This window comes from Cheilinus undulatus, linkage group 3 (genome assembly GCF_018320785.1).
Source record: "Cheilinus undulatus linkage group 3, ASM1832078v1, whole genome shotgun sequence".
NCBI lineage: Eukaryota > Metazoa > Chordata > Actinopteri > Labriformes > Labridae > Cheilinus > Cheilinus undulatus.
The window spans coordinates 38,882,243-38,908,857 of NC_054867.1; the positions used below are offsets into that span (position 1 = coordinate 38,882,243).

Below are 26,615 nucleotides of genomic sequence, written 5' to 3' on the forward strand. Positions count from 1 at the left end.
TGGGGGCAAAAAATAAAATGGCAAAAATGAGAATAAGGAGTGGCAAAAATGGACAAAAAGCTGCAAAAATGGGTTAGAAGTGGCAAAATAGTTCAAGAAAGGGGTGAAAAGTGGCTAAAATGGGTTATAGTGGGTCAGAAAGTGGCAAGATTTGTCAAAAAAAAGAAGCCAAAAATGGTTAGAAGTTAAAAAAAAAAGGCAAAAAGCAGAAAAAAGTTGTTAAAATGGTGAAAAGCAGCACAAATGTCTTAAAAGTGGCAAGAAAAATTGCCAAAATGAGCAAAAATTGTTTAAAAATGGCATCTAAATGTGGCATAATGGGAGGAAAAGGTGTTGAGCTGGGTAAAGTGTAGCACAAATAAAGTTCTCTATTAGAACCCATCATAGTTCGCAACTGGGTGGGCCCATTCTCTGGGTGTTTCAGGGGCCCGGCCAATCCTGTGGGCGGGCCTGGATAATGGCACTATATTAACTAATGCACAGTGTCTTCAGGAGACTGTGAACAGCATTATGGGAGATAAGAACAGAGATGTTTTAAGGACTGCTGAGACTTTTTGGAAATGATGCCACTTTTTGTGCAGAAAGTTTGACAATGCGATCCCAGAAACCTTCACATCTGCCCATTAAATGTGAAAGTAAATTCAGCAGTCAGTTTATTACATCTAACATCTGACTAGAAACACTGTGTGACAGCTTAACTGGTATTTATCTCCAGACAGTCGGTGACAACTTCAGGACATTTTTCAGGACATTTATACCGCACATAACCCTCTGTTCACTTGTTGTTTTTATTATACTTTTGGGATTTTTGTAAACAAACCATAAGTGACAAAATATTTGGGAGTATTTTATTTCACTTTGGCTTGGAACTCTATTGCTGTTTGTGTATTCAGTGAAACGAAATGAAAAAATTACTTACTTTAAGAAGAACCATGAGTAGTTGAGCTAAACCAAGTCATTTTGTCCCTAAACTTTCTCAAGTTAATAAAGTTCCTAAACCTGACCCAAAACTTCAGCATAGTCCATCTGTGCAGCATTCCATCTGTGGCACACACTTGAAGGAAATCAGGCTTTTTCGAGTCAGTCTTTGTGTTTCCATAGCATGATCTATCTCTGGTGAGTGCCAGATTCCCCTAAACCCTGCCAAGATGACGTGTGCTGGCAGCAGAGCCACTGCCACCACACGTCATCCAAACAGAGCAGAATGCACAGAGTACATGGTCAGATTCAAAATAAAGCAACAACTACAGACTACCAATCATTGATCCCATTACTAAACCAAAGTTATGCCAAAACAGTTAACAAATGAAGTAGAGATGCATGATATCTGTGATGCAAATATTCACAAATTAATTTTAGGCAATACCGATATTGATACTGATATTTAAATGTAGCTCAGTTTTGAAACTTCAGTCCTTAACACATAATTTAAAGTTTGAAGATGAACAAATTACCAAATTTCAGTCCTTGAAACACACTTTAAAATGAGGAATGATGACAAAAGAAATATAGTTCATACAGAAGTTTTCACATGTGCTTACTGATGATTCACTTTTTGAGTGAATGGGCGATACCAAATTCATGCCGATGATATCGTGTCCCTCCCCCCCCCCCAACCACAAAAAAAAAAAACAGCAAATGAACTGTAACATGCTAAGTAACATTTCGTCTGTATGTTGTTCACTTTTTGCCTTTGTTGAATCGTTTTCTCTTGATCCAGCGGCTCTGGGCTGCTGTTTTTCCTGTGGAACTTCAGGTAATAAAACTGCAACCATGTAATTGCTAAGGTTAAGTAAAAAATCATGTCTGGATTGAAGGGAAGCCATGCCTCACTCACCCTTTCCACAGAGTTGTTAAGCTGCTTTAACCAGCTGACAGTATCATGTTCCCAGGCAAATAGTTTCAAATCCTTATAAACACAAATTCTAATTGAATTTTGCTGACTAGTCCAAAGCTAAGAAAACACTCAGAAGACAGTCAAAATCATACTAATTATTTAAGACTCCATCATGTTGGTAAACTGTGGGACTTAGTTTGCAGAATGTGGCTAAAGTTAGCAGTGCTAGCACCGATGGCCTTTGATCTGCATTGCAGGTGAATGTCCACATTTCTGTGCTGAATGTCATTGCTAGTTTAAACTCAGAGTTCAGGGACAGCCACTTCCCAATACAAAGTCACATAAGAAAGGAGGACATTCTATGTTTTAATTTAATGTTATCTGAACTTATGCTTTTGTATCAAACAGATCATAACATGTCATTAATAAACATCAAGCATGTGAATATCTATTTGTTTTTTAATATGTGTTTTTTAGTATGGGACTGCTATTTGATCCAATTCAGTACAGTATAACCTGGCAGACTGTTTACAACTATATATACATTGTTTCAGACCAAAATAGTCCTAAACCCCATTGTGCCTACAGTGTGCTAATGGTTGCTTTGCGGTTCAGACAAAGTTTGACCAAGATTGCAGGCCTGAACATAATTAAAAATTAGGTCCTGGAGCTCAGTACCAAGAGGCTGGGCGTTTATTGGTTTATCTTGGCAGGCGTATAGTTTGCATTACCATTTAACAGTGGGGCTGATATGAAACAGAAGAGTTTCTATGACGCATATGCACTACTCACATGATCCATGTTGACCAGGCATGATGTAGAATTTCTTTAAGAGATTTTTTTAAGACAGATCCATAATTGGTCGGTACAACGTATCTCCAATTTAAATTTTTTTAGTTAAATTTTGTTCATAAACAAAGTCCATCCATCCATCCATCCATCTTATCCCGCTGGGGGTCACGAAGGGGGGGTGCTATCCCAGCTGTCATTGGGCGAGAGGCATGGTACACCCTGGACTAGTCGCCAGTCAATCACAGGACTGACATATAGAGACAGACAACCAGGCACGCTTACATTCACACCTACGGCCAACTGAGATTCACCAGTTAACCTAATGAGCATGTTTTTGGTGGTGGGGTAAACAGAGTCTAGTATTTAAATTTAAGAAATAACCAAATTGCAAACACCACAAACTAATCAACATTTCATGAACAAAGTCAGAGGTCTTATCTGGGATTTAAATTACATGTAGACCAATGTTAGAACTACAGATACATGGACAGTGGCTAGCTTTAGCTTCATTAGCTTTAGCTAGAAATTGACATAGCTATGCTAGCTATGTAGTTAACATTATTACATAAGCCACGTTTAACAAATTGAACTACAGCAAACGTAGCTAAAGCTAATGTAGCTATATTAGTTTTGTAGCTAACATAGCTAAGTAGCTTATGTAACTAACATTAGCTTTATAAATACGTTAATATAGATATCCATGTGCTTCGTGATCTTTAGCGTTAGCTACATTAGCTACATAGCTACATTGTCTATGTAGCTTAGGTATTGGAGCTAAGTTTGCTATGTTAGAATGTTTACATGGAGGACAAGCTTTTGTCCTGTAAACAGACTGTTTACTCGGCTTTATCAAGTGTTTTACAATTTTGTTTTGTCAGTCAGGTTTTTAACTTTCGGTATCCTAACATTACCTTAACCCTTACCCAAATCTAACTTTAAGTTTAGTCCAATTTTATTTTGAAAGTTTCACGTGTATTTTGGTTCTGATTGATGAGGCGTTTTACAGTAACAGTGGGTAAGAGGGGGCGTCTGTGATCCATGGATAGATCTTTGGCAGTGAGGCTTTTGAAGCATGAAGTGGTCAAATTACACGCTCACGTTTCCTGCAACAGTGCTAAGCTCTGCTAATGGAAACGTAATCTTATATTTACACTACAGATTTAATGGTCATATTGATGTGGTCATCATCATAGCATATTTTCCTAAAATTTTGACTTTTTGTTTCAGACACACCTGGCTACATTTTCTTGGTAATGCCAAAGGAAAAGGGTGGTAGATAAATCCTTTATAGAAGAGGTATACATCATTTCTCAACCTGTCTGTCTCCTTCTGACCTCTCTGACTCCTCCTGGCTCTCTGATGCAGACTTGCTGCCACAGCATAACAAATCTAAAAAACCAAACCTCTGTAGTGAGTCATCTACTTCACACAGTTTTGATTCTGTAGGGAAAAGTTATGGTGTTGCTAACTATTCATTTAAAAAACAGCAGAGAGAATCAGTGCTTTAAGGAATGTCCAAGTGCCAAAACAATGCGACAGAAATGGAGGAATCCTATGAAGGCTTGCATATTTTGAATTTAATTGCACATGTTGCTCTTCACATAGTACAACTGGGGATTTCTGCATCTCCCTCTGAGTCCAATCTTAGTGGCATCTGCAATATGTTGCAATATTGTTGGCGTATAGCACTTAAGCTGGTACACAATACCTTCATAAATCCTCTTATGTGGACTGCAAATGGCAGGGTGTACTTTCTCGCTGTCTTTTTTGTCTGGTTTCTTTATCTTTTTCTTTTTTCTTGCTGCCTTTATACTTCCTCCTTTTCTCTCTTCTTCTGTGATATAGCTTAAATTTGCCTTATGTGCTTCAAAATGTCATTTTATGCCGAAAGTAAAGCTTCTTCTGTATTAAACTTTCACTCATGTTCACCCCAAATACATTTTACACTCCGCCTGACACCTGGTGGAAAAAAGACTTCATTCCTTTTTTAACTAAAAATTATTTGGGAGCTGAGCTGGTCTTCTTGAAACAATATTACAGATATTACTTCTCAAGAAACCTCTGATTATTCTCTATGGGGTGAAGTGATTCTCATTTTTGGCTTATTGCGCTCATAATCTCACTGCGTGCCGTATATATATTGTCTTTTTACCTTTTCTCTCTCCTTCTTTGGACTTTCTTTTTCATATTGTCTTACAGAGCTCCCTGCTTTCTCTACACTAGTTCTCTTATTCGTTTTCTTCTCCTCCCTTACTGTGTTATCTGTCTCGGCTCCATTTCCTTGCTCCCTGATACTCCCTGACTCAGTAGCTTTCATTTTCATGATAATCCAGCGACACCACTGGACTGCGAAATCGCTTTTACTGCCTTTTCTTTTTCTCTTTTTTCCTCTCCCTTTCTCTCTGTGTGTCTCTCTCTGTCTCTCTCTCCATCCCTCCCATTGGTTTATCTTTTCCCCTCCTGGCTTTATTTTGCTTTTTGTAATTAAATGTCATTTTTAGTTCTCCCATTTTTTCTGGAAGAGAGAAGGAAAAGTTACTTTTTTATTATTATGTGATCGTTGTCAGGACAGAGCAGAGTCCCTGCTGCAAAAAATGGAACACATCTGAACCACAGTACCAAAATATGTTCATCTCCTGCCGTCTTTGTTCCCTCACAAATTACTTCCCTATTAAAGAAATAATACTGTTGTATAATTATGAAATATCCTGTTAATAAGCAGACATAGATGAGTTTATTTCTGCTTACATTGCAGCCCAAAGGCGTCTGTTGTCATTGCTTATTCAGATCAAGGTTTAAGTGTTGACAAGATATGTTTTTTTCCAGCTTCATCCTACATTTTCAGTGGTATTCTGCCAATTTATAAGACAAGAGGGATGCTTAATCTCTGGGATAAAGCCTACAAGTCTCCCCTGGGATGCAATTGAGAGGTGTCTGTTATGCTACAATATCTACAACCTTAACTGACCTCACTCTTTTAACAGGAAGTTCCTGTTTCCCAAGCTTTTCAAATCCTGACTCCTTATCAGTTTGAACCCAAGACACTCCAACAAAGTAATGAGCCTGTTTTTCTTTCTTTTCAAGATTTATTTTTGGGCTTTTTTTGCCTTTATTATAGAGGAAGACAGTGGATATGGTCAGAAAGGGAGACTGACATGCAGGAGAAGAACTACAGGTCTAATGGGAACCCACATATGAAGTGGACAAACAGCTTTAAGTTGAGTCACCATTTTCTGGGGAAGTAGATGTCTCAAATATTTTAGTGAGGCCAACTAAAATGTTGATTTCTTTTGGAAGCATTTCTACCCACTTGTGATTTTGAGTCATGAACATGTTATGCCAACTAAATGGCAAAATGAAGTATTGTTAAGTTTGGCCCCTCAATTTAAAAAAATGTGAAACTTGTTAACTCATTATTTTAAAGTGCATCTGCATCTCCTGATTTTCAATTTTGATATTTTCTTATCCTTACCTTCACATCTTCTTATCTAATCATTTTCACACATGCTTTTTTTTTTTTTCAAATTTTGTTCAGTTTGGGTAAGGCACCATTTGTGCGTTTATGTTTTGTTGATTGTTGATGACTATTTTTCCCTCTCCTGTTTGTTCTTATCCTAGTTTATCCCTTCATAGTATCTTATCCTGTCTTTTGGCCATTTTATACTGTGTTGTTTTATTTCTTACCATGTTACATCATATTTTTATTTATCCTAATGTATCATATTGTATCCTATTTTTTCACATCATATGGATGGTATGGTCATTTTTAATATGGTATAATTTAATTTAAGTTGTTTTGCATCAGATTCCATTGCATCACATTATATCATCTAGCATCATATTGTATCACTTAGCACAGTAAGGTATGGTATTTTTTTATATGGTATCATATGGTTTTGTTTCATTTCGTATTGTACTGTATCATGTCGTATATCATATTGTATCAAATCTTATCGAATTGTATCTTTTACACTTTGCCATATCGTATCACTTCACATGGTGTGGTATGGTATTTTTGACATGGTACCTTTTACAGTGCTGTCACACCTACATTGTTTGGCCACACTTTTGGACAGTTTGATCCAACCCTAAATGACAGGTAGGAAACCACCCTTGGACTGTGCTCTGGACCCAAACAGCCAGACCTTGGTTCAATCTAAACAGGTGGTCTTGGTCTGGACCAAACTGAACCACAGTTGTGCCAAGTGTGAAAGCATTATTTTGAAAGGTTTGGATCTCCATATCAATGACAGGAGACATCCCGAAACCCACCATCAAAACAAAACAAGCTGCAAAAGCACACAGGAAAAGGGGACGCCAAATGTCTTATTGACATTTGGTCTGATGATGTTATTGGGGCCAACTGGAAAATACACATAGAAATCCAAAATGTTTCTGTTTTCTGAGAGGATGAAAGAGAGAGGATATGAGAGAACAAGGGAGGATATGAGAGAATGAGAGAACCACACCACCAGAAGATAAAAAAACTGGCAGCAGTAAATGAAGGTGCACGATGCTCTGTGAAAAAGTGGTGTTTCCCTGAACCACATCACTCACCATTGGTCCTGAGTCAGCATTACCATGACTTGCAGGATTGCATAGTCTTCTCCTTTCCTGTCTATGACGATAAGGTTGTCATCTAATAAGGAAGTGCATATGATGAACTCGGGCTAGCCTTAACTGCTGCTCTTAAAGTTGGCGCTGTATCAGCAATAATATGATGGTGGAAATCACTATTTCATCCATTGTTTACAACACACAAGTTATGCAGCCAGCCAACTAAGAGACACGCAACCCACTTTGTTGATGACAACTTCACGTAGGTTTGTCATGTAAAGAATGTAAGTCCATTTGCAGTAATTACAATGTGAAACCAAAACCAACTGAACCAAATGTATACAATCAAAAAAGTGTAAACACCCTTATTTTCAGTCAATTTTGCATCATTTCATATCATATCCTACAGCGTTGCATTGCGTGGTGTGATATGATAGGATGTGATGTAATTTGATATGATATTTTGCTGTATCATATCACTTGGTATGGTATTGCACTGCAAGGTATGTCATTGTGTTTTTTACATGGTCATCATGTAGTTACATTTGGTTTTTGTGGTATGGGGATGCACATCAGTATAATGCCGGCAGCAGCAGATATTGGCTGAAAAGGTGAATTACTGGTATTGGAAGATATGAAAATATGAGTATTTTGTCTACAATAATCTGCCTATATCAGCTTTAAATATTGGCTGTACAAACAAATGAGTTAGTGGATTTTAAGGTTGGACAGATCTACGTCAGCTGAAGTCTTTTTCTTTATCATTCTTCCTTACGCTTAAAAGTGTGTTTTAAGGACTGAAATTTGTTAATATTTTCCTCAAAATTTTGTATTGTATGGTTGAAAGACAGGAAGTTTTTGATCTGAATTACATTTAAAATCAGTATCCAGTTCTGCATTGGCTAAAATTAATTTGTAAATATTGTATAGGTATATCAGACATTGGCAAAAATGCACTGTCGTGCGTGGTTTTGTTTTGTATGGTTTTGCAGCATATGCTTTGTTATGGTACTATATCATATGGTATAGTATATGATCATAGCTTTTAACTAATCATATTCATTGCACTGCATCATGCATGTAGTTTTCATCTTCTGTTTTAGCTTTGCATGTCTTTCCACCTGTTGCTAGCTGATAGCTTTCAGACCCTTGTCTGCTTGTTAAAGGAGTTTGCACCCCATGTACAGAAGCTACAATCCTCAGTAAGACAGCCCTTGGTTTAAAATTGACCCTCAGCCCTTTTACTACATATCATTCTCCACTCTCCCAACCCTGTTTCAGACTCTTTTCACTGCCCAATCTCTCAGTTATAGCATGAAAATAAAAAAAACAGAAGTGTATTATTATTATTTGGATTTACTGGCATGATCTCACATCTGATTGTGCTGTATCTTGGTTTTCTTAGGCTACACACAACTCTAGGTTGGACCTAATCCAGCCCAAAAGTTGGTCGTAATGCAAATGCGACATTTTTATTTTTACTGCAAATACCAAAAGACAAAGAACAATGTGTACACTCTGGCAGAGCAGCCACAATCTAGCTAGCCAGCTCCTTGCTACAAGGGAGACAAAAGATTCTAAAAAGTTTACCCGGCTCATAGATTTGTATTCACATTGTTTTCTCCACTGTCTAAATCATTCTGAATACTTTTTGAATGCATGGCACTGTGCTTCTACATAGCCTTTCTCCTTAGATGCATGATGGGAAAAGGAATTAATGAGGCCATTGGTTTGCCTTTTAGTCTACTTTAACCACATCTGAGGCTGGGACTTGAGCATGGACTTACAAAACAAGGCTTCACCTTAAACTCTTGCAGCACTGTCGAAGGAGCGTCACCTGTTGACAGCACTGTAAACATCTAGGGACTGCACACACTAATTGTGGAAAAATGAAAGTGGAATTCTCTCCCATTTTTGATTAAAAATGCACATCTTAATTTACTCAAAAGTGCAGGGTTTTTCTTCTTCTGATAGTTGCACTCTCATTGTGAAGCCATGCTGTTGTAACTTGTGCAGAATGTGGCTTGGCATGGTCTTGACAGAAATAAACAGGGCCAGCCCTAAAAACTAAGTCATCCGGATGGAAGGAAATGTTACTCCAAGCTTGCATCTATATCTCAGTAGTAGAGTGCCTTCACAGATGTGTAAGTTACCCACGTCCCACGTACCTCCATTTTTTACCTCTATCTATCAGGGTTGATGATGTCATTAAAGTCGCTGCAGAAATTGTGTCATGTCGAGGTCTGAGTCCTGATTGGTGAGGGGTCAGAATGTTGTGTTCTGATAGGAAATTACATTGCTGCTTGTTTATTTGTGATTCTAATACATTTGCCAGGCAGGAGAGTAGGGATGGGAATTTATATGATTTTATTTATGTCCATGCCATTATCAATTCTTCTTATCCAATAAGTTCTCTATCAATTTCCTTATTAATTCCTTCCTGTAAAATTTCTTGTAGGAAAAAATAGACCATGTAGATTTATGCCACCTTCAGTGAGAGCCAATGACAAGCACACTTAAATTACTGGCTCTGATAAACAGTTTTGATTACTAAAAATGTTAAACATGAAGTGTTTTGGGAGGAGAAAATGCTAAAATATACAAAAAAAACTTTTTTGTTGGAAAATCTCTCAGTTTAAACAAACTACTCCCTGGATCTTCAATCTCTGAACTTGAATTAGAATACAGTAATACTGTTCATTTCCTTTAAATGATAAAACCTTAGAGTAAATATAAAACTAGTCTCTGGATGCTGGGTCTCTGGACTCTGGATCATGTTAGCCTGTTTTTGTGACTGTCTGCCATGTTTACTCTGTTCTTGTTCATGAGGCTGCCTCTCGTAAGACTGTGTTTTTCAAGGCATGTGGAAGTATGGCATTGATAAGGGAATCCTTATGATGTCGATGGATTGAACCAATTAGAACCGGTTCTCAACTGGAACCAGTTCTCTATTGCCATCCCTGCAGGAGAGTTTGGAGATTGGTTGTGATTATTATGGTCTAAAGATGGTGACATCTCAAAATTAGGTCCAGTTGCACATAGAGGATCATTGTTCATAAACTGTTGGACAATTTTTCCATGCAGTGAAGAGCCTTGCATCATTGTTGAACATGAACAGCTGATCCTTTCAGGTTAGGGTTGCCACCTTTCAAGCATAAAAATAAAGGACGCCCCACAATCCTCAGGGCCACAGCCATCACTGGTCAGAGAATGGGGTGCCTGTACCATGACTACTATTACCACTCTTTAAGTTTTGTTGTGGAGGCCATTGTTTCCTTTTTGGAGTGTTTTTGATAGGGCTGAACGATTTGAGAAAATAATCTAATTGCAATTTTTTTCATCCAGTATTGTGATTCCAGTTTAACGTGGTTATTCTTCAGGTTCCTCATCTTATAAGCCATTCTATATTTTAACACACAAAGCTATTTCCCCCAGAAATTCATATCCAACAACCCAAAATCTACAAATAAATGTTCCAAATTTCTAAGAAAATAACTAAGATTTATAAAAGTGCCCCCTTCCCAAAAAATCAAATCAACATTCCAAAAATGTACAAATAAATTCCTCAAATTTTAATAAGAATTCTAAAAAAATAAAAAATAATTAAAGCAACTTCTTAAAAATTTACAGAAATTTCCCAAGTTTTCATGAAATGACCTAAGGTTTCAAACCTAGTTCTCCCCAAAATTTACAAATAAATGTTAAAAATTTCCCTAAAATACCTACAATTTTCTAAACAAATTTCCAAAGAAATTAAAATTAAAATTCATAAAAATGTCAAAATACATTTCTCAAATTTCCACAAAAATATCTACAAATTTATTTGCTAATTTTCCTCCAAAACTCAAATGGATCTAACAGACATGTCTCATTGCAAATATTTTGTCCTATATTGCAAATTTGATATGAATTGTAATGAAGGGACTGATTATTTTATGGATTTATTTTGAAGACAAAAATATACAAAAACAAGGAAAGTAGGAACTTTTGTCAATTATTCTATAAAATATTGGCACTTGAATGTTTGCAATTTGTGTAGAGCAAAACACCTTTGCCTCAAAAAATGTATAAATGCAACAAGTATTAACAAATCAGTGGCAAAGTAGTACATGAGGAACGAAAATACGGAACAAATGGCGTCCTGTATTGACTCAAAACAGGACGCTGCATTTAACTGTCAAATACAGGACGATACTGTATTTCAAAGGACAGGTGGCGACTATTTCAGGTGTCCTCTTTTCTACAAATCTTGGTACTAGCTAGGGATGCATGCAGTTAAACGCTAAACGGTTACATTCATTAGTAGTAACAGTGTGATATGAAACACCCACTGACACCATTGACTGTTTTCTAAAGATTATTTCCTCTTTAGACTAGTTGGTAAAACAAAATTTAAATGAGCGTTTAGCCAAATACGTAAATAGATGCTTAGGAACATCCTTTCCAACTAGCACCTGTTACCAATTCACCAGTGGACCTGTTAAATATATATACAGTGCGTAACAAATTTATTAGACCACCTGTCATATTTGTCTCAGAGACCATCCAGCATCATGAAGTGCTTTAATGTGGACTCTTTCATTTTCAGTGAGCTCTCCACATTTTACCATTTTGAACAGGAATGAGGAATTTCAAACTGAATTCACCTTTTTATACCCAAATTTGAGCCGGCTCACTGGGCTTCTCTGAGAAGTCAGAAATTAATCAAGCATAACATTCAACCACTAAAACTCATTTTTCTGTTCAGGAATTCAAGTAAATAACTATAATTTGACATATTAATAAAGAAATAATAATGTGCTTTACTATTTTTTTCAGTTCTGTTCTGTTTTTGCTCTGCATGCAATTGAATATAGGTTAAAAAGTATTTGCAAATCAGTGTATTCTGTTTATGCTCATATTTTACTCCATGCCTCAACTTCTTTAGAACTGGGGTTTGTACATCAACTTAGAGATGCTGACATCTGCTTCTTACTTGGCAGCAAACAACTTCCCAAGCATGCATTTGATTTCCCAGTTAAGAAAGGCCAGTAGGACTACATTAAAGTCTACAGATTTCTGTCAATGCTGACCTTTTGGCCCGATCAGTCTCCTGTGAGGCATTCAGGATTTCAGGAATATGTAAATACCTGCAACTGAAATGGGTGGATAGATGGACTGAAATCATATTTCAGGGTCATATACAACAAACTCAATCTTTAAAGACCTGAGCTAGATTTTAAACTCCAAATGTTCAGCTTTTTTACCAACAAGAGCAGGATTATGTAGAAATGAAGACATGTTGAAGGAGCATTTAGACTTTATAGTAAAAAATGAGCTGCATTCATCTTTACAACACCTCACCCTGAATTAGCAACTTCTGATTGCTCAGAAATCATTTGTGACTTCTCTGAGTTTTTCTTGAAACTAGACAAGAAATACGTGAAATGAAAGCCATCTTGGCGTCTACACACAACAAAGAATGGAGTAGAAGAAACAGTTAAAACTATCATCGGCTGGCATTAGAGCCTGGAGTTTGTATCTTGGTGGGAGGGGAACTGTACATTTGACTCTTCTCTGTGACAGCAGATCAATGCAGCCTGGAGCACAGATAGAAATGAATTGATTGTCACCAATATAACTCCAATTAAACAAAGGAGCAAGCCCGGGAGAGAGCGCCGAGACAAGAAGCACTACTCTTCTCATCACTCCTCGGAGGAGGGGAGGGTGCAGGTGAGATAGTGGGAGCTGGTGAGTGAGGTCCATTCCCTCTGAACATCCTTGCTAAGAAGGAAGTGAGGATGTTATGGATGAATGTCAAGAGTGCTGCAGACGGATGATCAGATACCCAATAGACAGAGAGAAAGAGGAGAGTGAAGACAAAGGTGCTTCCATTGATTCTGAGCCTCCTTAATGATGAAAAGAGATCTTAATTGTGGTGGCAGATGATGTATCAGATTTCAGCGGTCAACTCTAAAGCTCACCTGACCTTCTCTCATTTAATAAGTTCAAGTAAAGTACTCCACCATGCAGTCCTCAGACCTTTTCAAACCCTATACACTCTCCAAACGCACTTTCCTTTCATTTGTGCACTCAGCAGAGGGTCTCCTGTCTTATTCGTGTACCTAACCACTACGCCTGGAGTAGGAGTATGCTATAAGACCCTTTGGTAGGGACCAAGAAGTGAACAGGAGTATTTTTGTTTTGCTAGATTATCACTTGCCTGTATTTGAAAGAGGAAACTGGGGAGAGAGACAAGAAGTGTGGGGGAAGAGATTTAGGGATGACATGCACAAAATAACACAGCAGGGAGTCAATCCAGTGATCAGTGCAAGACTGTACCCTGTAGCAGAGTGCTTTCTCTATCAACTGAGCACATTTAGTGACTTTAATAGTCTTTAAAGGACTTTTTTTTTTGATTAAAAGAAACAAACTTCAGGGTGGTTCCACATTAAGGATCCAGGCTCTGATTCAAGAGCACTTGATCCAAATTCTGGTTCTATTTGGTCATTGTGAATGCAAGTGTGCCATATTGACCATTAGAGTCTGCTAAAGAGGTGATCTTGGTCATGATTCAAGTGCTGTTTACTAAGGAACAGTATGTGGAAGATATGAATGTGAGAACTGGGTACTTGTCAGCAAGAAGAGTTGTAAAGACAGCTATACCATCTCCTGTTTCTTGAAGGTCCTTTTATAAATGCAGCACAAGTCTATTTCATCATCTGAACTGCAAAGCAGATGTTGAAGTAGGAACAGGATTGTTGTTGACATCTTGAAAATGACAAAAACATCGATACTAGCCTGAGGTGTGGACTCCATTGTCCTTATGGAAGATAAATGAATGTCAGCCTGAATGGTTGCAATGGTTGCTTCTTCTTATGTCTTCTGCTTGGCAGATTTGCAGTCTAACTATGAACATAAGGGAACCTGATGTATCAGACAGAGCGTGTACCCGAGAGTGCCAGGGCACGGAAAAATGTGACTGATTAAAGCAGCCCAGTAGGGGAGAGGGGAAAAATCATGCTAATTATGGTACAAAATAGTTGTACTTAATGTAAAAATGCTATCAGACAAAACACTTTTCAATAAGACCTCTAAAAAACAAGGTCACTTTGCGCCTTGATCGTACTGCTTTTGCCAAACTAAGAACTTACATAATCAATAACCCTTAAATGGACTTGAGCTTGTATAGCACTTTTCTAGTCATCCAGCTACTCAGAGCACTTTTTACACCACAGGTCACACCTACCCTTAACACCCACTTTCTGATGGCAGAGTTGGCTATGGAGAATTGGTCATCAGCATTAGCTAATTCCATTCGTACGCTTCCACACCCATTTACACACCACCGATGAAGCAGTGAGAGCAGATTGGGGTTAAGTGTCTTGCCTAAGTACACATCAACATGTGACTGCAGGAGCTGGGGATCGAACCATCAACCTTCCATTTGCCAGATGACCGACTCTACCTACTGATCCCAGTCGCCTTAGGTTCCACCACAGCCCAACCAGCACTGCAACCTTCAACAGATCTAGGTTCCATCTGTAAAATCATAGGAATTTACAGTGTAAACTACCACATGGCCTTTATTGGCTTCTCCAACCCAATAGTGAAGAAAGATGGGCAGCCAAAGCTAATGCATGGCCAGGATTATCATGTTAACAGCCCCCATTGCTATTGCTTTGTCAGCGTACCTTAGGAAAGTACAGTGTAGCTTGTCAAAAGAAGGGCTGGGTTAAGTTTTGACTTTTGCAGTGATACCTGCTGCAGCTATACACTCTGTATCCCCTAAATATGGCTCTCACAGTGGTTATAGTCTTCATCATCCCTGACTACCTCTTCACAAGTTTCAAACTTAATCCACACTCCTGTCTTATACATAAAGACATAAAAAAATGCCCCTTGAAAAATCCTGGGTTAAAAGCTCTAACAACGAACAATACTATGCCATCCCCTTTGAGACACTAATAAAGGTGGCTTCATTCAGCTCTTAATGTGACGGCCCATTTAGAGAAAGACCCTATCTGATCCATTCTCTCTCTCACACTGTAAGTACAGTATGTGTCACTATTCTCTTCTCTGTCACTCATATTCCCCCCGCTGTCTCATCTGCTCTTATAATCTCCTCATTGAACAACCCCTACAATTCACTCCTGTATGTTCCTCCAGGTAGGTTGTATCCCTCTGTCCTTAGCATGGGTGTAGCACAGGGGAGGAAAAGGTACTGATTACCCAGGCCCACAGTAGGGAGGGACCCTTGAGAAGCCTGCAGTGAAATGTTTTTATTTTTTCTTAATAATAAGTGTCATTATTGAATCAAAAGTCACTAAATGAATCAGTGAACACCCTGCAATTTGCATCAAATAGAGTAAAATACAATATTGAAAATAGAAAAAAAACAAAAAATGATGTAACATTGGTTGCTTGGCTAGCTGGTTAAGGGGGGCCCTGTGTAATATTCTTTCTGGGGCCCAAAACCCCAAGCTAGGCCCCCGGTCTTTAGCAGCAACTAAAGATGCTTTTCTGCTCACATGAACCTCCAAATGAAATTAAAGATGATTAATGTTCCCATTCCTAGAAAATGTACAAGATCTTCTTACACTCTCCTCTGCTCATCTCACTTCTTCTATAATAACATTTTCTTCACTATCTCCCTCTCTCTCTCATCTCTCTAATCTGATTGTTCTTCCTATGATCGTGCTCTTATTGAGTTGTCTGCATCATACATATGTATAAGTCCACCACAATACTTATTCCATTTACAGCTGCATTCTACCAAACAGGGATTTCATTCCTAATGGAGGAAACACTAATGCCTTGTTGACACGTGTAGAGCTTCAATATGTGAGGCCCCAAAAGCCACAAAAGAGAACCCACAGCATGATGGGTTACATCTGTTTTCTTCTAAAGAACAATATCCCACAGTAATTTCATGCCCTTGCCTTATATGTGAACCCACTGTAATCAGATTCAGGTCTTTAAACTTGTAGCTCTCAGAAGAATGGCATTATCAGTCAATCTGTACACCAGCTTCATTGAGTCTTCAATATTCAACTTTTGAAACAAGTATAAGTGAAGTTAGTACAGAAATTCATGAAGATATTTCAGTTAGAGATGTTTCCACAGCTACTTGTCTGCAAGTCAACTTTTGTAACTCTTGAAATGTCTCAACCCAATGTCTAACCCTAACCCTAACTATCGGAGGGACTGCCATGGCATGAGACTCCCTCTTGAATTATGTTTCCTGCTTTGAAGCTCACATCTCCAGTATGAAGTCATGATGAACTTTAGGCACTTTGGTTAATGACAAAATAACAGTAAACTAATAACATTTCTGTCAACGTCATTCACTCAGTGGTTATTGCTAACTGGTAACCAGTTGCACATTTGCTGTATTATTGTTAGCATGTACGTATGACAGGAACACAATCAGAAAGGACTACGTCTACCACTTCAGTGTCTTCTCTAAATGCACATGATGTAAGTTCCACCTCCAGGGGGCTCTCAATCAAACCAATACGAAAAGGTGATGAATGAGAAGGAGAAAGTAATTGTGGTCTATTACAAGTAAGCAGCGCAAAACATGGATAAGATACAGAATGACAGCTTTCAACAGAATGGCAGCTTTCAGTAGCAGTTCAGGCTAGGGATGCACTCTGTTAATCGCTAAAATGGTTAAATTCGTTTATCAAATTAGCCGGCGCGGGATTTACAAGTTGGTTGAACCAATTACCTAAAAATTTTTTATAAGCACAGGCTTGAAATCCCGATCTATAATGCTCTTTAAAACTGTAATGAACCTCCTGCCACTAGAGGCCGCTGTAGCTTCAGTTAATGGTTGCTGCCTTCCCGTCTGGCACTTCACGAATGTAACCAGAAGCTCAGCAGTGGCTTAGCTGTTAGCCTGTAGAAGGAACAGCGCAGTATGACTTTTTTTAATATAGTAAATGAAAATGAAGTGGCATGTAGGCCAGCAAGGGTTGAACTCACAGATAACTTCCACCTGAAGTGAAAAGAGGCCACATATCAAAGCACAATATCAATGTGCAAAGAGGAAAGAAGTCTGAAAGAAAGAAGTCTGCTAGCTTGTAACGTTAGCCCCGCTGTAGAGAGTATATCAGGCTAACATCACACACCCTGACAAATGACCCTGAGAGGAATTTGACTGTTTTCTAGGAATTTTATCCTCTTTAGACTAGTCAGTTAAACAAAATGTAAATGAGCATTTAGCCAAATAGGGAAATTGACGCTTAGGAACACGTTAATTCAGGCCTCTTTGTGTAGCAGTATTTGACATAACATACAGCATTTTCACGGGAAAACATGGCGAGTCTGTCATGGCAGCTCAACATGAACTGTTACAGAAATAAAAATAAAGAATTTGTTTGGCTTGAAAACCATTGGAACTTTATATTTAACATAGGTGTAGACATGTTGTCACTGATTTACTTCTAGACCACAACAGGAAGACCTCCAGGCATGCTGCATTCTCAAGAACGTTTTTATCCTCATGAAAACACAAAAACGCTGTTTCACTGCTGTAAAGAGCTCCTCATGTCAGCATTAGTCTTCTGTTCCTATGATGATTTTTTTTAATCTCTCTTAGCAAACATGCACAGCTTACTCACAGACAGCAACAATGCTCTTGACATGCAGTCTGTTTTTTTTGCTTGTCCTCTCCCCATTTTATTTTATTTTCAAAGTTATCCCACCAACCTGAACTGGGTGTCATCCAAACCTGCCACCATTGGTGGAGGGGTTTTGTGTCTTTGGTGTGTTGAATGAGGCAGCAGTGATTTTTATCTCTGTTCATCAACACACTGAGAGAGCAGTTGTGTCTTTAGATGTATGCATGTCAAAAGTCAAGTTATAGTCAGCTCAATTTTGGCATCTGCTATTGTTATCTAAGAGTAAATGATAACGTCGCTCAACAATGACATCAAATACAGGAGAAACCTGTGCTCAGTGTGATGTTAACCAGCCCAAAACTCATTTTCCTCATCTACACACTAAAAATAAAAAATAGTCACAGAATTGTTTCTAAAACCTCCATTCTGGGGGAGCTTTCAAAAACACAGTTTGTATGTGCCCTTAGCCCTAAGCATTTCAGTGCAAAAACTCTACATATTGCACCTTTAAAACATGGAGTACTTTATTCTTAACCATTCACTTTTTGCTGGTACTTATTTACCAGGCTTTTATTGATAAGTTTATTTGTAGTTGTTAACTGGATCCTTTTATGGCTTAACTAGTTTGTTTTATATCATTTGTGTATTTGACTTTGCTTCTTTTGGCTTTTAACTTTTTTTTTGTAATAACTGTACATACACAAGTTTTATTCAAGCTTCTAAACATATTCTTAGATTTATTTTATTGAAATTATAACATTAACAGAGCAAAAGTTACAATAGAACGTTGTATTTTTGGTATCTATTATGCCTTCATATATTCAAACAAAACATCTGAACATTTGGTCCCCAGGCACAGCTCTACATCTAGCACTGATGCTAACCATGTGGCACATGTGTAATGTTTGTATTTAAGCTTCTTTACAATCCAGAGTTGAGACCAGGGTGCAGAGCTACAGTACTATCCTTCTCTGAGCTTTCCTTAGAACAGTTTCCAGCCATGCTCACTGAAATTATGCTACAGAGACAATGTCTGCCCCCCTACCCAGAGCTTTTATTTCAATACATAAAATACAAATAATCAGGGGCAAATTATCAAAACTTCACTAACATTAAAACCATAATAGAAATCTGACAACAGATAAGATAATTAAATGTTACTTTCTTAATATCCAATCTGAGGCATCTACATCTTTACTAGTAAATTATCTATTATCAGAAAATAATATTTTTTTGTTGTTGTTTAACTGAAACCTGGTGACAGTAGGATGAATATGCAAGTTAAAATAAATCAACTCCCTCTAATCATAATAATACTAATAATCCAGGATACACTGGCCAAGGCAGTGGAGAAGCAGCTTTCTTTAATACAAATCTCTTAAACCCCTCCATAATCAAATATACTATGATTGAAAGTCTTAATTTTATCATCCAGTTTTAAAATCCTTGCAGTCAGTTTTATTTGTTATAGTTCACCACCCTCTTGGCCCATATACCAAATCTTTTTCTGAATTCTCTGAATTCCTTTCCAACTTAGCACCAATAAAACATTTATTGTAGATGATTTGCATCTGGTTTTATACTAATAGGCGACATTGCTGAGTATGGTCTTAGCCTGCCCTTTTTGTCAGGTGAGATAACTTTGATTATAGCGCCATACAAACAAAGATGGATTGATTTAAACCTTTTTTAAATTTGTTTGACACCTTGTGTTTTTGAATTAAGATGAAATCAAACCAAATGAATGTATTACATTATCTTAAATTGATGTCAGATAAAGGAGTTAACAGTGTAAAAAAAATCTGTAAATAAAAGTTTGAGTAAAAGGGAAAGGGAGTGTGTTGCCTTAATATCTGTGCTCTCTTAGGTTTAACTAATTCATCAGACGTTTCATATCAAAATATGACATTTTTGAATCATGTACTTTAGCTATCACTTGCTAATTAGTCAGTGCATGTTACTTCTCCAGGTTCTTTTAATTGTCATGTGCAGGCCTGTTTATGTGAGCTGCTGTGTGTAACTACAATGTGTCTGCTTGTTTGTGTTACACCTGTGTATACTCCATCTCACCACCTCTTCATCATCCCAGCATCATCCCTCTGGCTAATGCTCCAGAAGTTACTTCACTCATTGAATTCAAACCGAGGAGAGGCTGCGGAAGAAGACAGGCATGATTTGTATTTCTCAAACTGTGAATCTTTTGCTTGTTGCAGCAGCCTGATATGACCTTAAAGCAAACATCCACCATTTTCCAAAAAGTCTTTAGCTTATAGATTTAATGTCAACTAAAAATATCTGATATTTCTTCTAACAAATCCTCACCCTTTAAATGGATTAACTGTCCAGCGTGAAAAAATTCATATTCATGGTAATACCAAGTCCATCTATTTATTGGTTTCTGTTGGCATTTATTTTTCTCCGTGCCACGGAAGAAGAAGCCCTCTCTCTGGCTCGTCTTTTCCACTCGATCGATGTTTGTTAAAGTTGCTGACTGTGTACAGTTGCTTTTTCCTCCTCAGAGAGACACAGGCCGACCTCAGACTCCATCATGAAATCATTTCTGGGCTTCATACAGTTGACCCTGAAGGTTAGGTGGAGGTTCGTGGCGTGATGTTGCCGCTGAGGATGGTTAAGGATTATGATGATGGTGCTAGTTTGAGCTGTGTGCCATCAGCAGGAGAAATGATTAGGACTGCACCAGCAGAGTGTTAGCCTGACAGATGGCAACACACAGAGCTAGCTGACAGCACTGCTGACAGCGCATTCACAGGAAGTCCCTATCTTGTATGCACTATACACACTGTTTGTTGCTGTCCATATTTGGATGTTTCTTTTTTTTTTTTTTTTTTGCCATCAAGTGTAGCTTATTCCTACCTGTCACCACCATAGTCGGCTCACATCACTAATTCACCAGCTTAAAACTCTAAGACCACTGCATCGGACAGACATCTCCAGTTGCCAGCCATGAGCCAAATTAAGCTCTCTTTTTTAAACCTTAGTCAAATAAATACCTACAGTATATGCATTAATATTTATATAAATATGAACCTAAAAGATTCTTACAACTCCCATCTACCTCAATGTATCATATCTTTTCTAACAGTAAAGTAACATCTTATATTGCATCTAATCATATGCACTATATGGACAAAATATTCGGACACCTGACCATGACACCTAGAGAGACTATAATGACATTGTGTTCAAATACATGCACTTTAATATGGAGTGTCATTATATATCGTATTATCATTAAATTATATGATATACAATAACCTCATCTTGTCACCTCTAGTTTTGTCTTGTTATTGTGTCCCGCTGTCCTGTTCTCTGTTATCCTGCTGTATCTTACAGTATGTTGTTGTATTGTATCCTACTGAAGGACACTGCGCCATATTGTGCTGTACATATCCCTGTTGTGTAGTGTCCTGTCCTATGAAAATGTATTCCTTCCTATCCAACACTAATGTATCGTTTTACGTCACATAGTACTGTGTCATATCGTATCTATCAAGTATTATTGTATCATATCGCAATATCAAAGCATTATATCATATTTAAAATAGTATTACATTGTGTTGTTTAGAGTTGTTACCATATAGTATTTTATCATATCTTGTCATATGGCCTCCTACATTATATTCTTTAGAAAAATACTGTATTATATGTTGTTGTGCCTCACCTTTCCCCGCTGTGTCGTGTCCTATCATATCACATTGCATCATACCATATCATAAAATCCGTCCCTCACTTTGTATTTCTGGTACAGAATGTGTAAATGCCCAGCCTCATAGCCTCTCTGTCTTTTATCAGGTAAGGCAGGTCCAAAAAAATAATTGAACTGGCCTGGTGTGGGCTTCGTGCCATGGCAGCAGGTTCAGTCTGGGTCTGTTAAAAATCTTCAGTGGGTCATTATCCCAGTCACAGGCCATTCATCAACACCTTTCTGCTTTTTTACTAATTCAGTCCTCCAGTGGTCAATACACTTTCAGTTATTTTCACTTCAATCAATCTACTTAGAAATCAGCTCTGCGGGTATGTTAATGAATGGCCAACAGACATAGATGCATTAATTGAATGACTGAATACATTAGGAGCTGTATTGAGTGCTGCACCTTTGCAATATTGTTATTATTAGGTCCACTGATTGATGAAAAATAGGGACAGCTTTGGCACAAGCCTGTCGGTTCCACTGCCCCGAATACGAGTGAAGGAATGAGACAAAAAGCATGAGAAGAAACAAAGATCTGATCTTATGCTTGTTTTAGAAATGCCGCCTTCATTTATTTCCTGTTTGGTTTGTTTATCCGCCCAGAGAACAGTTTTAAACTCCATCCAAATGCATCCTCGGGGGAAGCACACGTAACCCCTCTGAATAGTTGTAATACTTCTGGCTGTCACTTCATGACAGCTCTGAGCTTGAAGTTACTGCATGTGTGAGCATGTGGATGCGCCAGGGTGTGTGCTTTTTAAAGTGCATGTGTGCACATGTATGCATATGGATGGGAGCGTGGCAGTGATGTGAGAGATGAGACATGAAAGAGAGCAGAGGAAGATTTCCAGTCAATCAGCCCTGTGAATAAGCACCTCGGCACTGGATTAAAGGCAGAGAGCTGTCTGAACTAACAAAGGCTCACATCCATTACCTTACATGCAGAGTTGTTTTTTTCCGTGGAACAACACTGACAACAAAATTAAAGTGTGTTAACAAAAATAGATGGTTTTGTTTTCTCGGATACAAGAGATGAAACACAGCTACATCTTACAATTTCAATGCTCGAGGAAATAAACTTGTGTGAGGTAAAAAGATCTCTGCAGCAGAGTGACCTGTACAACATTTGAGATTATGATAATGTGCGTGAAAAATGATGGGAAAGAAAAAGATTTTCGTATAAATGGACTAGACCTGACTAAATAATAACTAGATAATATACTGTAGCATCATTGATCATTCCAGGCTTACTTAAAGGTGAAAAGGCAGAGCATGAGAACTGGTTGCAGGCTGCCAGCTAAGAAAGTTTGAACCCAGTTGCGTTTGGTTTTGTTCAGTTACTGTTAAGTGTTGTCTCTAAATGGTCAATTTTAAGCAATGAGCTTGGTTCTGCAATTGGAATTTACACATAATATGCTGCCAAAATAATCATTTTAGACACTAGGAGTATCATTAAAAACTTTCACGGTTACTTGACAGTTGAATAAGGACCAACTAATTATACCAAACATGTTAGTTAGTGATTTATTTCGAACGTGCAACAAAAAGGTAAAACAAAGAGAAAAAGGAAATAATAATCATGCAGTCATGGGGAAGCATTAAAAAATACATAAATAAAATAAAAATGAAAACGTGATGTATTTGTATCTGTAATGTGTAGTGCTAAGTCATACCATATGGTGTCACATTGTATCCTATTGTATTATATATTAGTCACAATGTTTATTTAAAAGAAAAATAATGATCAATACTAGAGCATGACTAGACATTGTAAATATGCCACATTAATGCCATCAATTAATTTTAATCTTTTTTACTTAATAGATATTACCTAAAAAAACACAATGATGTAGAGCATAGCATAGCAAAGCATACTGTGATGTAGCCATAGACTGTGAAAAGAATTGGACAAAGCGTGTGTGATGTCAGCCGTCTACATATCAGTAGACGCACTCAAACAGCTATTGAAGCCAATCTGCGGCAGCTTCCATATTGAAATCACTGTCTCAACCAAACTTTGGATCAACCTAACAGCCCGCCCACTAACTTGACATCCTGTCAGCTAACTAAATTAGGTAGCATTCTGGTTGACAGAAAGGTAGCATCTGCCTGCCAAGCTATCTATAGCTATCTATAGCTCTGTATAATCCCGGATATAAGAGATATGCCACACGCACATAATAATAGTATAACCTGCAACGTAACGTTAAATAATGCTGGTAAAATCACATGTGTGGCAGAGTTTCATAGGTGGTTGGACACGTGACATCATTAATCACTGACACCACTGTGTCTTTGCAGTCTGCAAGTTAAAACAGAGATTTGAACTAATACGTTTAGCTAACCAGCAGTGCAGTTCCTCGTCGATTGAAAGCCAAAGAGTCTTGATGTCAGGCTAGGGATGAACATGCTCCTCTGAAGGAGACGCAGGTATTACATCTTCAGCCATCATCTCCAACTGTTGATGATTAAAGGGGAGGGGTCACTCCTGCGTTTACTGAGATGCTGAGAATTTTACCTCATGCTGCTGTGAGAGCTCAGCTGAATGTAAAAAATACCTCATGAAAATAAATTATTGACAAGTAAAAGTGGCAACCAGTGCATGCCCAGTGTAAGGGAGTAGAAGTTAAAAGTACTCTGCTCTAAAACTACTCTCAGAAGTAGGATTTAAAAAAAAAACTACTCAAGTACGTATAACGGAGTAAATGTAACACGTTACTACCCACCTCTTATGAAGACATTAGCTAATGAGACAGGTTTGGTTTTTCTGAACCAGGCTGTAAACAAGTTTATTTCATAGTGTAAAAAAAAACAGCTTTTTTACATGTGTATGGGACTTCTACTGGTCCTGCAGCCAGCCTCACACTTGCAGTATTGCAATTTTTTGCACTTCTGTGTTGGTTTCATTTTTGAGGACCGGAGGATGCCACTTGGGTGTAGCATGGCATATATCACACATATGTCATAATCATAGTGCATTGTTGGGTTGTAATAAAATACTAGTAAAATTACTTTTCTTTGTACATTTAATACAGAAAAGTCCCAGGTCCTTCTTTGAGTATTTGAAGATACCTTTTAAGTACCATGCCACCATAACCTGACAAGCCTTATAGACTGTTTCATGTAACTATTGCATGGGTATATTTCCCATTTATCTGGGAAACCTCCCATACAAAGCTTTTGGGAAGGACAGGACTTTAAAAAAAAAAAATCTCAAAGTGATTGGACAAACACATGCCACTTGTCTAGCACATTCATTACGGGCCAATCAGAAGGACAAGACAAAATGAGGTAGTCAGGCAAGTGCAGCTCTGGTTGTAACCTGGGCTCGACAGACAGCTGTCGAGTAGAGCTTGACAGTGGATAAAACTTATGCCGAGGCTGGTTGGGAGAAAAACACCTCCTCAGCCAAGAAAAGCTTGGTGTGGCTCTTTGCTCATGTTATACTAAAGAAATGTGGCCCTGTTCTGAAAGAAATGTGGCTAAACTAAGGCTATATCCAAGCTAATTGCAACACTGTTAGCAGTGACCATTGTACATAATGGCAAACAGTACAACTACATTCACCTTAGATGATGCTGATTGGTTAGATCTGTTTCCAGACCTGACACAGTTGCTTGAGACTGGAGCTTTGCATGGATTCTGGCCAATCCGTCTACTTTGCAAGGTTAATTTCACCATGTTGGAAAATGAACTACACACATTTAAAGCTACGCTGTCATTTTTCTTGGTTGCAGTGTCTTGATAATGTGTAAAGGTGAAAATGTATCAGCCCTTTCCTCATTGTTAACTATTTTTAATCTTTATTCCTTTTCTCCAGGTCCAAGGGTTGGAGAAGCGCGTGGATTTCTCAGACCTGGGCCCCGTAGGGTCGGTGATGAAGACTCTTCCATATGGCATGGGTGGAGGCACGGCAGGAGGAACGACAGGAGGGGTGGTTAAACCTCCCTACCAAACACGCATCTTCTCCACTTCCATTGACCAGACACCCATGAAATCCAAGCCTCCCACCTACAGTTTCTTCAACCCATACGACACCACCCGGAACCAATCGCTGCTCCTGGACCAGACAGGATACCGCTCCAAACGCAAGCCCTCGCTTAAGACTGCTATGAAGACCAAGAAGATCTTCGGTTGGGGGGACTTCTACTTCAATGTCAAGACCATGAAGTTCAGCTTGTTGGTGACGGGGAAGATCGTGGACCACATCAATGGGACGTTCACCGTCTACTTCCGCCACAACTCATCCAGCCTGGGTAACGTGTCAGTGAGCATAGTGCCGCCGACTAAAGTGGTGGAGTTTGAAGTCCTCCAACAACAGCAGCAGCTTCACCCCCACACCCAGCAGGAGGTCCAGCTGCAGGAGACCCATCAGTCCACCATCGACCCCAAAGAGTCAAAGACCTTTAACTGTCGGGTGGAGTACGAGAAAACCAACAGGTCCAAGAAGCCCAAACCCTGCCAGTACGATCCGTCTCAGACCTGCTTCACGGAGCACACCCAGTCTCACGCCGCTTGGCTGTGCGCCAAACCCTTCAAGGTCATCTGCATCTTCATCTCTTTCTTTAGCATCGACTACAAGCTGGTTCAAAAAGTGTGTCCGGACTATAACTTCCAAAGCGAGCACCCTTACTTTGGATAAATGTGAGACAGAACTGAGACGAGCAAAAAAACAAGACTATATTATTGACTACAACAATGATTATTATAATGATAATGAAGGAAATGATTCCGTGAAGAAGCAGGGGACAGTTTTTTGCCTTTGAACTGCTGTGAATTGTGGATTTAAATCAAGTATAATCAGAGTTAAGGATGGTTAGAATATTGCGGATTTCTCTGACTTACTTTCACACTTTGTATTTGTTCCCCTCTGTTTTGATTTAATTTTTCTTTCTGTAAATACTGTACTCAACCTCAGCACTCTTACTGTTTTTAGATATTCGTTTCTTAGTGTTATTACTTTTTGCGTTTGGGGAATTCAGTTGAAAATGGCTGGAGTCAGAATTATGCCCTCTGACTACAGAAGAAGCCTGGGAAATGGCAGACACAATGTTATAGTAGACTGACTGTTAATCATCCTCTCAGCTCTACATTGCAAACCCCTGGATAT

General features: G+C 38.4%; 1 protein-coding gene across 1 annotated transcript in view; it reads left to right on the top strand.

The window, feature by feature from the left end:
- Positions 1-26,147, top strand: part of LOC121507379 (neurexophilin-2) — a 95,173-nt gene extending 69,026 nt beyond the window's left edge. The window contains exon 2 of the mRNA XM_041783679.1: positions 25,326-26,147. Within this exon, the coding sequence (XP_041639613.1) occupies positions 25,326-26,147 (822 nt within the window). The remainder of the gene's footprint in view (positions 1-25,325) is intronic.
- The last annotated feature ends 468 nt before the right edge of the window (positions 26,148-26,615 follow it).